Source organism: Pelophylax lessonae (assembly GCF_965119305.1).
Source record: "Pelophylax lessonae genome assembly, chromosome: 10".
Classification (NCBI taxonomy): Eukaryota; Metazoa; Chordata; class Amphibia; order Anura; family Ranidae; genus Pelophylax; species Pelophylax lessonae.
The window spans coordinates 73,129,211-73,145,050 of record NC_138777.1 but is presented as its reverse complement, the minus strand read 5'-3'; the positions used below and the strand labels follow the sequence as shown (position 1 = coordinate 73,145,050).

At 39.4% G+C, this 15,840-nt stretch overlaps 1 protein-coding gene across 3 annotated transcripts in view; it reads right to left on the bottom strand.

The window, feature by feature from the left end:
- RAB3IL1 (RAB3A interacting protein like 1) overlaps positions 1 to 15,840 on the bottom strand; it is a 59,315-nt gene that overhangs the window by 9,618 nt on the left and 33,857 nt on the right. Inside the window, exons 7-11 of one of the 3 annotated variants that reach the window (XM_082270658.1) lie at positions 14,098 to 14,223; positions 12,741 to 12,869; positions 10,773 to 10,885; positions 10,617 to 10,640; positions 1,990 to 2,089 (exon numbers count right to left, since the gene is read on the bottom strand). In XM_082270658.1, the coding sequence (XP_082126784.1) occupies positions 1,990 to 2,089; positions 10,617 to 10,640; positions 10,773 to 10,885; positions 12,741 to 12,869; positions 14,098 to 14,223 (492 nt within the window). The remainder of the gene's footprint in view (positions 1 to 1,989; positions 2,090 to 10,616; positions 10,641 to 10,772; positions 10,886 to 12,740; positions 12,870 to 14,097; positions 14,224 to 15,840) is intronic. The other 2 variants (XM_082270657.1, XM_082270659.1) reach the window with 2 other exon arrangements.

The following is a 15,840-nucleotide window of genomic DNA, read 5'->3' as shown; positions in this document are numbered from 1 at the left end:
GTTAGGCTGCTTTTAAATATCAGAAAATAACCTCAAAAGGAGAGGGGGTCTTCAGACACTTCCAACTACACAGGAAACAGGAGTAACACACCAAAGGTCTGAGAATCCAAAGCAATGTTTTATCAAATGATCAGTAGAAAGAAAGCCAAGATTGTAAGCTCTAACGAGCAGGGCCCTCTGATTCCTCCTGTATTGAATTGTATTGTAAATGTACTGTCTGTCCTCACATTGTAAAGCACTGCACAAACTGTTGGTGCTATATAAATCCTGTATAGTAATAAAAATAATATGCTTCAGGGTTTCGGACACTCACCCTTCATAAGGACTTTCATATTGTATAAACTCTAAATTTCTGCCACTTTCAGCCAATGCAGTCCAGTCCACATTTAGCTCCAATTAACACTTGAGCGTTTTTCAGCTTGCTTCCTTACGTCTGACTACACTAAAAACATGTAGAAGCCCATTCTTTCTAATTGTCCTTATTCAAACCTGTATGCTCAATTGCCCTACACTCTATAACCTAAACTAAAACTCAGAACTCCTCTCCTTCTTTAGAACCATTATCTTCTCCTTGCCCAGCCAAGGAAACAAATGCCTGAAGCTTGATCCATGTGCAAAAATACTTGTACAAAGCTTATACATCACTTTTAAAACAACTGAAAATATGCTTTAAAATCCCCAGGAATATGCTCTGCCCAAGTGTGAATGCAGGCTTAGAGTTTATATAAAACCCAAGCTTTAATTAAATGAGTGGGTCTGAACCCCTAACATCTGTTAGCTTTCTTTCTAATGAATAAAACATTGCTTTGGACCTTTGGTGTGGCACTCCTTTTTCCTGTATAGTAGGTGTTTTTTTATGTCTGTGTCCCACTGAGGAGATTTCACTTTATTCACTGTCCAAGAGACTAGACAGATGAGCTTGTAGAAATGTTCCCAAAGTGAGAACAAATCCCACCTTTGACATTTGCCATCCAAACAGCTATCCCTATTGGCAAATTTCTCCTTGCCTCCCTTCTCAATAAGAGCTGTACCATTTAGGCCAGGGGTGCACAACCTTTTGAAAAGCAAGGGCCACTTAAGTGATTTAGTGAGTGGTAACCGGTTTGAGGGCCACAATAGGGTTTCGCTGCCCCCCAAATAGCAAATATAAACAAGCCCTTATTGTCCCAATCCCCCTATAAGGCTACTTTCACATTGATGCGCTGCAGTTTTACCCATAACTCGGGTGCAGCGCAGTGCAACTGCGACTTTCTTGCAGTTTAGCTGTACTTTGCCATAAACTTCTATTACATATTGCAGGTGTGGTGCACTTTTTGAAAGCACACCAAAACTTCTGCATTTCCAAAGTTTTAGTGTGCATTTTGCACATCAATCCAGCCAGATAACATAGAAGTCTCTGGCACAGTGCAGCTAACCCACAGAAAGCTGCAGATGCATTTTACTGCACCCAAGGATTAGTGTGAAAGCAGCCTAATAACCCCTTTTTAATACGCACATTGCAAATGTGCAGTGTAAGTGATGTTTAATACACTGACCCATTCCTCTTCCAGCTTCTGCTGGCATTGCTCTACAGGTTGCTAGAAAGGTCCCAGGCGAAGTGCACTTGCTATTACTCCATCTGGAACAGGAGCCAGTGTTACAGATAAGCATCAGTTTAAGTGGCTCTTGCTCTCTCCAAGGACATCTGCTTCCTCCGCTGCTGGCACCATGCACTCCGATGCTCTGGGATCATGGGTGGGCAATGTGCTGATCGCAATCTGGGCTTGCTGACTCACCACCCCAGAGCTTGGGCATGCGTTTCCCTGGTTTCAGATCATGGGCCACATCAGAGGGCTCTGTAGGCCATGGGTTCAGCACCCCTGATTTAGGATCTTCCCTTACTGTGTCCTGTTGACGAAGGCTTTACTTTAAAAATCTTGTCCTTTAGGTGAAATTACATAAAATGATGTGAAGCCAAAGGAGATCAACACATACATAAGTAAAACTTACCCTGGCTCTACAGGATGGTGAGATGAAGTAATAATTCCCAGAATCCCCCAGCTTAATACGATGGCGACATGAACGTGAAAGACCACTGAGGGCACATTTTCTATAAAAAGTACATAATGAGCAAATATTAGCTAACTATTTAGGATGCTCCTTTTGTTCAAAGCTGAAATAAGTAGGGTTGCTATAAGGAACACAAAAAGGTGTTTTAGTGAGAATATTTGTGACTTCCATCAAAGCATTTGCATACTAAACTTTGTTGGTAAAAAAAGTAATTTGTCCATTGAGCTCAGTCCTAAAAAGGAAAACGCATAAGTATTAAATGAAGATCACATTCACTGTTCATTTGGGGAAAATTTTTCAATCCTGTTCCTTCATACTTTCTCATCACTGTGGTTGAAAACAAATGTCGATTTGACCCCAATATTCTAATAGTTTATGGCTAGTCTAAGTTGTCTAAGTTTGATAGAGTCTGGAAAAGAAGGAACAAACTGTCTGTGTTTGACACTTCAGGGTTGATTTACTAAAACTGGAGAGTGCAAAATCTGGCTTTCAGCTTTCAAGTTTTTGTGTCAAAGCTTAACTGAACAAGCTATAGTTTGAAGCTGATTGGCTGGTTTCAAGAGGGAGAGGAGCCTGCAGATGGTGCCAGGAAGGAGACAGAGCTAGGAGCTCCAGAAGAAGCCATCCCAGACTATCCTTTGCTGTATTAGGTGGGAGAGGACTCCTCGCTGCTGGGAAGTGGAGAGCCAAGCAGACAGGACCCAGACCTGACTAAGGAGGAAGCGGCGTCAGACGGGGTCAGAAGGCTCACAGGAGGCGGCGTCGATGGCTGAGATCGGGGACACGGCCGGGGCTCAGAAAAGCCAGAGGGTGATCGGAAACACCCAATGGCGACCGGAAGAGCTCGGGGACACGGCTGGGGCTCAGGAAAGGCCGAGGGTGATTGGAAACACCCAACGGCAACCGGAAGAGCTTTTTTTTATGAATGACAGCCACTGCCATTAATTTGCATGCAACTTGCTAACATACTATTACGGACTATTCCAACTTGGTGCCGCATATATATAATATACGTGGATAGCTACAAAGGAAACACCATAAGGGGCTGTAAACAAGGAAGAGGAGTGGATGAAGAAAATAGAAAGAGAGACCCATAAATATGAAAGGGAAATCCACAAGAGGAGAGGCGATCACAAAGTCTTCCAAAATAAGCTAAAGTCCAGGAACAATTAAAAAGTATATGTCCCAAGAAGGAAGCTCAGAGAAACAGGCGGCAAAGGACAAGAACAGGCAAAATAGAACAACAATAAATATGAAAACTCTGAGTCAGTCAAAGATGGAACAAGATCTGGAAAGTGACTCAGAGATGGGTCAGAAGGAAGAACAAAATATGAATGCCGAACTGCCAACAAAAATAGAAATGGCGGCCATGTTTGCAGCATTGGAAAACTCCTTAAAAACGGAGATGGCAACAATACATAGCGATCTGGGACATATTCTTTTGAGAGTAGAAGATATGGAAAAGAGATTGGAGGGCCAAACACAACTAATAAATGAATTAAAAGGCATACAAATTAGAAGATCAGGAAAACCGGAACAGAAGGAAAAATCTGAGAATACGTGGTCGACCAGAACAGACACATGGAGAGGATCTAATAGGAAAAATGGGGAAAATGTTCAACCCATTACTAAGAATAGAAGAGACAGATCAGATAAAGACTGAAAGAGTACACAGGATCAGAAGACCAAATGGAATACCAGCAGAAACCCCAAGAGAATTAAATATAAGATTTCACAATTATGAAGCAAAAGCAGCAATTTGGGAAAGTATGAAAGGAAAGGCACCAATAAAATATGAAGGTGAAAACCTTCAGAGTTTTGAAGATTTATCACAGAAGACATTAGGAAGAAGGAGAAATCTGAAACCCCTCTTGGAGCTGATGAAAAGTCATGACATTCGGTACAATTGGGTGTTCCCTTCATGTTTTATAGGCTGGAAGGATGGATGCACAGCAAAACTGAGATTCCTGGAGGAATTTCAGTCTTCTGTAAAAAGCTAGGCATTCATATAATAAATATACTGGGTTGGAAAGCCCCCAGGACTGAAAGAACTACACGGGAAGAAGATCAGTGGCTAGGAAAAGAAATTAAAACTTAAGTTAGAATAGAGGACTGGACAAGCAAAAAGTGAAGAAAACAATTGAAGGGACTTTACTAAACCGGGAGAGGGCGAGGAGATGGGTGGGAGGGATGGACACAAGGAAGAAAGGATGGCAAACCTGGAAACCTGACTGACTCTGGACCCTCTCCCCAAAGATAGAGGGAGTGGGCCCCCAGAAGGCGGTAGGGAGAGCATCACCCTAGAAGTGCACTGGGGACTGGGAACTCCCAATTAAGGTCAGTGAAGAAGAAATTACACCAATGTCAACAGGTAGATGTATGGCAGGCCCAACACCTTTGGGCAGGGGACTATTCATTCTACTCCCCTGTGCATGGGACGTACTCAAGGATAGATTACATCATGGTGGAACATAGATTGTTAGACTCTGTAGAAAAAACATTCATAGAAATAACGTCAATATCAGACCATGCGCCAGTAATAGCAAAGCTTAAATTTACAGGTACTCAGTCTAGGACATGCACCTGGAGGTTAAATGAAGACCTGATACAGGAGATAGAAGTAATAGATAAAATAAAAGAAGAACTAGAACAATATTTCCTGTTAAATAAGACCCCTGGAGTATCATAAGCCACAGTCTGGGAGGCACACAAGGCCTATATAAGGGGCATATTGATATCCAGTAGTTAAAAAAAAAAGAAGAAAATATGGAAAGGTTTTTGAAAGAAATACAAAAATTGGAACAGATACACAAAAAAAAAAAACAAATAGACCTGGAGATACAACAGGCTTTAGTAATGAAAAGAGATAAATTAAAGGATCTAATGAAGTGACTAGACATGTATTTAATACAACGGCCAAAGATAGGTAGCAATGGCAGAACAAGTCAGGGAAACACCTAACAAGAATACTAAAAAACAAAAAATCAATAAATTACATCAAATATTTAAAAATAGTAAAGGGGAAACAGCATATACAACATTAGATATTGCCAAAGTTTTCCTTAGTTATTGCAGTACGCTATACTCGGTGAGGCCAAAGGAATGACAAGATAAAGAGTTTAAAAAAAAAAAAAATACAAGATAACAAAATAGCATCAAAAAATTGCTAGAGCTGGAGGAACCAATAACACAAGAAGAGATCCGGGCAGCAATAAAAAGTACAGCGACAGGAAAGAGCCCAGGACCAGACTGATTCACAATGCGATATTATAAAAAATTTGAGGAACAATTGATACCAAAAATGTGTTCATATATGAACAAACTAGGAGAGGGAGAGGAGATGAAGAAAAAATCACTGCAGACCTATATCACAATTATACCTAAAGAAGGGAAGGACGCAACTCTGTGTTCAAATTATAGACACATAGCGTTGTTAAATACCGGTACAAAGTTATATGCAAAAATCCTAGCCACAAGATTAAAAGAAGTAATGCCCAGACAGATCCATACAGATTAGACTGGTTTTATTCCAGGCAGGGAAGGCAAAGACAACGGTGTAAGAACACTACTATTATTGCACAAAATAAAGAGTTCCAGATCCCCAACTATATTCCTGTCAATAAATGCAGAAAAGGCTTTGGACAGGGTGGATTGGAGATTCATGATGGACAGAGTTGAACATCTGGGAATAGGTGCTAAAATGGCTGAGGATCAAAATCTTAAATAACCACCCCAAAGCATCAGTAAAAGTGAATGGGAACATATCGTCACCCTTTGAGATGTTCAATGGAACAAGACAGGGATGTCCATTATCACCTTTATTATATGTATTGTCGCTGGAGCCACTCCTGGCCACTGTACAAAATAGTTTGGACATATGGGGGTGATAATAGGAGATGAAGAACACAAGTTGCGGCTTACGCTGATGATGTCCTGTTTTACATATCTAACCCCAGAACTACGCTTCCAAATTGAATAAAGGAACTGAAAATATATGGAGAACTTCCAAATTTAAAGATTAACCCTGTAACATCAGTAATCTTGAATATAAACCTGACTAAAGAAGAAGAGCTAGCATTACAGAAGGAATTTCCTTTTACATGGGGGGAAAAAAGACTAAAATACCTTGGGATAAAATGAACACTGTCCCTAGGGAACCTATACCAGGTAAATTACATTCCTTTGTTAAATTAGATTAAAACAGAAATAAAAAAAATATCAAGAAGACCCTTATCGTTGGTGCGATGCATAAACATGATAAAGATGGTAATACACCCAAAAATACTGTACAAGTTTCAGATGTTACCAATTGCCTTACCTCAAAAATTCTTTCAAATAATAGGGACAATGATATTACATTTTTTGTCAAAAGAAGAAGCCTAGAGTGCAGATTTGGTTTAAAGTAAAAGTAAAGCAGAGGGTGGATTATCAGTACCAGATATTGAACGATATTATAATGCTATAATATTAACAAGAATGATAGAATGGTCCAATACAAAAAGTGATAAAAGTTGGGTAAGGATTGAAAATACACTAAGTGGAACACAATTAAACAAAAACATTTGGATACCTCAAAAATATAGAATGTTTGGTAAAAACACACACGGAATGACTAGAATTGTATTTAAGGTTTGGGATATGATTTACAGACAAGTGAATGGGAATATAATTCACCATTCATTTCACTAGAGGGGAACAATGTTTTTTTTACCCTGAAACAGGGCACATTTTGGGAAATGGATTCAATATGTACAATTAAAATAAATGATAAAAAAAGGGGAAAATTTGTACATATCAGGAATTGAAACACAACAATTAGTTGCTATTATTAGATGAATGGAGGTATTTACAACTAAAACATTTCGTAGCATCATTACCGCAACCAATTAGATCCGAGGAGAATATGAATCCAATAGAAAAACGGTGTAATTCACAGATAAGAATTAAACATAAAATATCCCGGATATATAGAAAACTCACAAGGTCGGAAGAACCAAAAATACCCCCATTCTTCGAAAAATGGGAAAAGGGGCTAGGGACATGTTTAACAGAACAACAAGTGAATACAGTAATAAGAGCTGTACACGAACTGGCAGTGGATATAAGCATGACAGAAACGAATTATAAATGCAAGATGGTACATCACACTGGACAAGGTGCAAAAATATAAACTAGATAAGTCCCCCTATGTTGGAGGGCATGTAATCAAAAAGGCACCATGGCAAATCTGTGGTGGGAATGTACGAAGAATATTGGCAATATTGGCATCGGGAATATTGGCAAGAGGTACAGCATTATATAATGGGAATGGAGATTCTGGACGATCCATGGTACTGCTTATTTCATAATACAGATAACACCAAAAAAACAATATAAATGTACTGTAGTACCACATTTACTAAATGCAGCAAAAGGATTTATACCAAGAAAAGGTCAGGACCCACAAAAACCCAAAATCAAAGAATGGAAGAATGGTTTAAAAGGATTGAAAAAATAAATAAATAAATAAAAAAAAAAAAAAAAATATATATATATATATATATATATATATATATATATATATATATATATATGTGTGTATATATATATATATATATATATGGAATTCTTAAGTAGGAAGAGGATCAGGCAGAAAGATTTGCCAGTATATGGAGTAGATGGATACAATTTAAGGAAACCAAGAAATATGCTGAAAAAAGAAGACGGGGAGGAGGGACAGGAGACTGAGAAGATGTAGAAGAGTGGGTGGCGCAATTAGGGGACGGGAGGGTGGAGGAGGGAAATAGAGAACAGATAGGACGAGGGGATAAATATGTGCAACTTTTCTAATATGAATTTTTCTCTATGTGAACTGTAACTCCTTCTTGTTTTATATATGGAAAAACCAAATAAAGTTTAAATAACAAAAAAAAAAAGCTGATTGGCTACCATACATATCTACACTAGAATTTACACTCTCCAGTTTTAGTAAATCAACCTCTTTGTGTTTTGCACTCACACAACCAGATATGGACATGCTAACTACAAGAACCAGGTTCTGCTTTGAAGGGCCAAAACTGCCAATCCCTTAATACACAGGCACAGACCTTCCACTTCTCATCTGCCTATCTGTCCATGGATGAGCAGAGTTGCATTTGTTAACTTTTTATCAGGGTTACAGTCATCATCTTTTTGTAACTGTTTTTTATATACAAAAAAAAAAAAAAGTTTTAAAGGTCTTTTGTTAATCTGCTATACAGAGATATCAAGAAAATCAAGGCATGCATAGTAACCAATAAAGAGACGCTGGAGCATGACACCAATAATTTGGTTGGTCACTATGGGCAATAACAAAATATTTCCTCTACAAAATTTAAAAAAAAAAAAACACACACACACACCAGCTTTCTTTGTTTTAAGACTTCTACGAATTCTTAGACCCTTTTCACAAATTAGCATTTTAACATACGCATGGGAACATGCAAAAACACACTGCTGCCGATTTTCGAAATATTTCAGGTCTGTTTTTTTGTCCACTTTTATACATTTTGGGGTCATAGACGTTAATAACAACACATAACAAAATAAGTAAGATGCATTTTGCATGCATTTTCAAACCCTGGTAACAAGCATAAATAGTTCTTTATTGGACAACATGAAAAACACATGATGTATGAAAACTAAAAAAGCGGGTCAATGCAACACATCAATGAATATTGAAAAAAGTGTTAGAAAAAGCATGAAAACGAAATTGCAAAGCTGTGAGCCTAGCCTAGACTCCGTTCACACTATGTCGGATCCGACTTCGGGGCGACCTGTGAAGTCGCGTGCAGCGCAACTTCGGCGCGACTTGCACGGACTTTATAAAATTAATGTCTATGCAAGTCGCCTCCAGGTCGCCCCGAAGTAGTACAAGACCCTTTTTCTAAGTCGGAGCGACTTGTGTCGCTCCTATTAGAACCGGTCCTGTACTACACTATGGGACGCGACGGACCACGACTTGTCAGGCTGACCAAGTCGCGGTCCAAGTCGGATCAGTATGAATGGGCTGTTGTGTTGTAAAACACCTATATAAAACAGTGTTAAAACATATTAAACACTGGGGCTTAAATAACAAAGCTAAAGAGTATGTCTAAATGTTGTACACACAGCCACCAACCAGACACTTGCAGGTTTTTACAGCTATGCATGGTTTTGAACGTAATGTAAAAATACAAGTTTGTTTTGGCCAAGTGTGCATTTAATCTTTAAGCAGACAACCCTAGCATCAGCCTTATCTGAAGAAAAGAATAGCAATTGTCAAGGAAAATACATTTAGCCTGGGTTCACACTAATGCGGAGCGGGACACTGCATGTAATTCGCACAGGAATCTAATAAACATTCCTGTGCGAATTACATGCAGTATCTTTGGGGTGGGATTTGAGCCATGGATTTCTATGCCTCAAATCACACCGTATTCGCAGCAAACTCATGCAGGACCCTTGTTTTGTCCGCACCAAAATTGGATCGCATGGGTGTTCACATTCTGCAAATCAAACTGCGTTTTGCAAACCGATTTCGGAGTGTCGTTAACATACACTCCGCAATTGGTTTGCATGAACAGCTTGCAATTTTGATGCAGTGCTGAATCCGCAGCGAATTTGCTGTAAATTCGCACCGCATTTGGTGTGAACCGAGGCTGAAGATTATGGATTATTCCAACAAGAATGGTCAGCCAGGAGGTGCCTGTAGTAGTCATCTGATTCTTAGAGACGTGCAATCAGTTTTGGTTGGAAATTCCAACAGACACAGATTATTGGTGGATTATTGGGTATACCAATGTCATAACTGTGGGAAGCCTTACCTGGTTGCACTGACGTTGCTGACCAATGTACGAAATGACTCCACTTTTTGTTCTAGAGTTTTATAAAATATAAAACTGCAGTTAGGCAGGCCATACACAGTGCCATATTCTTTCTTGCAACCTCTGGGTTCAGGAAGGAAATTAGTACGATTCCTCCATCAACACAGGCAGTGTTGACAAGAGAATCAACAATTGTCTCCTCCCGGCAGGAGGGATAATCGCAAGAGAATCCTGCAGGCTGGTTATACCCAAGTTGAGCGATCGTACATGGTACATTCAGGCTGCCCATTAACAGTTCGAATCTCGGCCGGTTCAGCAGGAACCAGCTGAGATTGGAACAGTGTATGGCCGTCCTTAGTCATCTACATTGATTAGAACACTCTAAATAAATGTGTCACATGTGTTTAGCTTTTTTATTTTGTATCTTAAAATGTCAAAGTACTGTATGGTTTTTCTGGTACCCCCATCTGTTGTTTATAGGCCTTCAAAAATCCACAGAGCCTTAAATGTGATTTTGTTCAATCCAGGGATCTTAAAAATGTACTGTAGAACCCAGTTTACCATGCCAACTCCCTAACCACACACATCAGTGTTATTGTCTCAGTATTGCAGTACGTTATTCAGTTCAAGCAAAGAAGATGCAGATTAGTTGAGTATTTACTGGATTAGAGATCAAGTCAAAAGCCATTCTCTGATTAATACAGCTCATCAGTGGATTATTATTTGTTTATATATCGCACTTACGTTAAGACCTCCACCCGACACCCGCTGAAAAGAATAAAGTGAAAGAGGATAGTTAGCGTTAGCTTATTTAAATGAAATGTACTCGACACCAGATCTTCGTTTTTGGAATTTTTGGGGGGAAATTTTTAAGATTTTAGCCAAGAGAAAGACAATTACCTGGGCCCTCCACGTTCTACAGCTGATGCTTTCACTACGGGAAGTGCAGGTTGAATGACTGGTTCCACGGACAATGTATTGTCTTCTACTGCCGCAAGAACCTGTTCTGCTAACTGTAGAGATATCAGATGCATGGAGTTTTCACGAGGAAAGGTAATGACACAAATCAAATATATGAGGAGTCATGCACTGAAATGGGTGGGGTACGTCAAACATATTTGTGATGTGATTTAGTAATGGTAAATTAAGGTTTAAAAAGGAAAGGGACCAGACTTTTCAAATATCTCCTGAATCCTGGGTGCATACTACATAGGATTTTGGTCTACCAGACCTTGATCTAAGCCCCAACCTCTGCTGGACCTAATCCCCATCTCACCTATTTAAAGATTAATTCCAGATATGGACATTTTTACGTAGTTACATTTGTCCAGCTTGGACCAATGCAAGCATGGATGTGCCATACCTGTGGGATCCCCAAGGAAGCTGGAAATCACTGTATTAGGCACTAGTAGCTTCCAAGTCCAGTGCTAACTGGCTGCCCTGTTGAATTATATTAACAGAAGGTTGCTCACGCTGCACAGGAACCACTTAGAGAACACTTTCCATTTTCTGTTCCTCTTGGCATAGGACTCCAAAGCCAGATGAAATGGCTGTCGTAGTGGTTCCTACTAGATTTTCAGCTTCCAGGGGGTCCAAGCTGGACCAATGTAACTGAAAAATGCAATACCTTGAAATCAGCTTGAACAGTCCAAACAGCAAAAGCTTTTATAGGAAGATGCATGGCATATCATTGTTGACACTTCTGAAAATGGTAATTGTCCAGCTGCATTGCTGATCCAACATTTAGTGACCTGGAACATATATGCAGTTAAGACATTCTCATTCATTGTGACTTCACATATTGCATATTTTTTTCTTTTCTTTGGTTTAGAAAGCATTGAAGCAAGAGACAGCTGGATTTTTAGCAGGACATCAGAAATGACAGCCAGCATTTTTCTCTCAGTGCTGGTTTCCTTTATTATGCAATGTTAACATTGTATTGAGTAGATGATGCTCTCCCAAACATTCCAAAACATAACTTTTTAAAGCCCTTTTTTAAAAAAACATTTGATTTGATGGACAATGTTCCATTAACAAATTATGTACATGCTTCGAGGTTTCTTAAATTATAAACACCAGCCTGACTCTTCAAGCTGCAGTAACTGTGCTAAAGAACATCTAACATTTGCTACAGTGGTCCCTCAATCAATATTAATCCATAAACATGTATCATGCCCTATGTTCTCTTTAGCACATCCTAAAGTGATATTAAGTTCCTGTGTTTTGTTTTTTTTTAAATAACAAACATGGTATACTTACCTGCTCTGTGCAGTGGTTTTGCACAGAGCAGCCCCAATCCCCTCTTCTGATGCTCCGGTCCCCTCCCTTCTGCCAGGTGCCCCCACAGCAAGCAGCTTGCTATGGGGACACCCAACCCGAGCTGCTTCTCTGTGTGTCCATTCAAACATGGAGCCATGGCTCAGCCCTGCCCCCTCTCTCTCCTCATTGGCACATGACTTTGATTGACATCAGTGGGAGCCGATGGCGCCCACTGCTGTCACAGCCAATGAGGAGGGAGAGTTCTGGACAGCCGAAGCTCTCATGCATCATCGATGGATCGAGATGAGGCTCATGTAAGTATTAGGGGGGTTGAAGGGGGCTGCTGCGCACAGAAGGTTTTTATCTTAATGCAAAGAATGCATTAAGAAAATAAAACATTTGCCTTTAGAATCACTTTAAGGGCTAATGCAGATTGATGGATTTAATCCACTGTCAGCTGGGTCAGTATAATATATTCAAATGCTCTTTATATCTGTTTAGCTTAGCTACATCATATTTTACAAGACCATCCACATATACAATTCTTGTTTGTAAAAACAAAAAAGAGGCCTGATTTTGCTTCTGGGTCAGAATTCAGATTCTACTCACCTCCCTTTTTGCAAAGTCCAAGCAGGGTGTAACATCCTCCTGGTAGATACGTGACAGGAAGGGGCTGGATTTATCTAGAGTTGGGTTCTCCTTCCATCCAATAAATTCTGAGTACAGGAGATTGTCCACCTGTAGGAGCAGTACAGTACAGGTCAGATCTCACCAAAGGAAATGGTGTACAATTTGTAAAAAAATGTTTGATGACAAACACGAAAGATGTACTACCATACTGGGACTAAATTACAGCCATAAGGGGCCTAAATACAGGCAGCTATGTGAGTTTAAAACAAATCCATTAGTGCAGGTCACAAATGAACTTTAAAACAAAGTCAATCAGTGAACCTACAAATTTTAGATTCTCCTGTACATTGTATGTTCATGCAGATTTGTCCAGTCTGCAAAGAATCATATACTTTATGAATTGAAAGTTCCTGTATACGTTAATTGCATGATTCTTACCAGTTCAGACAAGTATACATGCAAATATTCAGGAAAATTCAAAAAGTGCTGAATCGATTATCTTTAACAAATGACTCCCCAGTTATTGAACAGGCAAGATGCAAAAATGGCGACAGTAACATTCTGTTCAGATGGAAAATCAAATTATGTGGTAACTTCATTTGTGTTTGAAAGTGATCCTAGAGTTGGTTTTATTGTTCCCTACACAATTCAGAACTTTGAGTTGGGAGCAAAAGTCTAAGTCCTACAGAGATAACTTTGTGGATTAAAACTTGTGAAGATTGGACAACCTTTTTTTTTACATGCACTGGAAGATCCAATTTTCACCAGCTGCAGTAACTGAATAAAAAAGTGTTTTAGGTGTTAAAGTCCCTTTTTCTATGTGTTCCCGATAGGGGGGATTTATCCTCTTTGCTTATCATGGTGAGTAGTCATCATAACAACAAGCAACGCTAAACTCAAAGTTTTACAGCTGTCATCAGTATAGGCATAAAGGAGAAATCTTCTAGTGAGGACATCTGTCCAAGAAAGAGGAGATTTCCCTTTACTTTGGAGAGATTTCCTCCTACTTCCTGTTGTGTCTGCAAGACACCAAGTAAAGGTGAATCTCCCCAATCAGGCACACACAAAACAGGGCTTTTAACTATTCCCTACTCTATACAAAAGTTTAAGTCTAGGCAACTTCAGATCAGAAAAAGTAACTCCAGCTGGTTATTTAACCAAATGGTCAATGTAGATTTTTAGGAGCTATTGATCTACCAAGACAATGACATCACTGGTGGTGTCTGCTCAATGCATTTACTCCAAGAAATACAAATAATAATTCACATATCTCTTGAATTGTAGACACATGATCCAACTGCCTTCTTAAGTCTAAGGCCAGACCTAGGGTCAGTACCTGGCGTGAGGATGCAGAGGAGGAAGACTCATCAGAGACAGGCCATCCGGGCTCGTAAGTTATATGGACAACCTTCCCCGGTACAATACAGAGAAGCAATGAAAGAAGAGATGGAACTGCAGAAAACTAAGAGAAAAGAGACAGAGAAAGGAGAAGATAGGAGAGGGGTGAGAGACACAATGACACAGAAAGACAGACCCACAAACAAAAGGAAACAGATATAGAAAGAGAAAATATGGGAAAAGTGACTGAGAAAAGAAAGACACAAAGAACTGCTAGCAAATAGAAAACACTAAGAAGTATAAATGAAGAGGGCAAGAATGGAATAAGAGAAAATAATATAAACACCTATACCAATGTGAACATAGGATTATTTTATAACCTGGTAAGATAACCTAGATACAATACAAGCTAAAAGCACAAATGTTAAAGTAAATTTGTAATACGGAAATAGAGAGAAATATGGGAGCTGCCATTGCTGCTGTAATGGATGTAATCCTGAAATTGATGGTTAAAGTGAAATGCCTATCTCAGTTTGTGATGTATACTCTATGTGTATATACAGTATATGTTACCGCTGCATTTTATTCCTAAAGCCCCGTACACACGCACAGATTGTTGGCCAACTGATCGGCCACCTTTTGTCCAGTGTTGTTTGTTGGTTGAAATGTGCTCTAGACTTGCACTGGACTTTTGTTGGCCAACAAAAACCAACTTCAGAAGTGATGTCATGTAATGGTTGACTTTCCCTGTGTTTTTTCTTCTCTGAGCATGCCCAGTCTTGCTCATCTGATTTTTGTCTGCCGAAATCTGTACTGACTGAGGAACAATCGGCCGTTCTTTGTTGGCCAACAAAAATTTCTATAGCATGCACACCAGATTTTTTTCGACCGAAAATTCGCAGTTGGTTGTCGGAAGCATCATACTAACAAGCCGAAAATCGGCAGATCGGACGTTGGCTGACAATTTACGGCCAACAATCTGTGCGTGTGTACGGGGCTTTACTCAAAAATGATTGTTAGATCACCCCTCCCTTCGGAGAAGCAAGATGGCGCCTCCAGAGAGAGACTCCACTCAAAAGAGAAGGCTGTCATATCCTGGAAGAAAATCTTAGATACATAGATACATAGATACTCCAATCGCTAGCTTATACGTATTATATATGACTATTTCCTGTAATGGATTTTCCTCAGTCTTTATAAGGACAAAAGAGGAACAATTAAAATAGAATTAACTTTTTGACTGAACTGTCTGTGTCAGCGTGGGTGATTCATTTTTGCCTGCAAACGACATTAGGAAGGAGCAGATATATATTTGAGGACTGTTCTGGTCCAAATCCAAATCACTGCCTTTTCTTCTGAAAATGCCAGTTATTTAGCTGTCATGCTGGGCCTTTAGTTTTAATACCATCTGAGACAATGATACTGAGAAAATGCACAGGTAATGAATCCTGACTTCACTCTGAATTTTTTCAGCTTGCTTGGTCTGGGTCAGAGACTGAGAAAGCACTAAAGCCATTGGATCAGCAGGCCAGCTAGGCAACTAGCATTTTATTGGAAGAAAAGCAAGAGTAGCCCCTGTATTACTCTCAGTACAGACTTCCTTTAACTCAAAACTGACATTTCCAAACCAAATTGGTTTTGACAAATTACAGATGTTTGTATACTGAATGCTATTCAAAAAAAAAAGAGTAACGCTAAACTGGTGACACACCAGCCAAAATGGAAATTGAACACAGTGGAC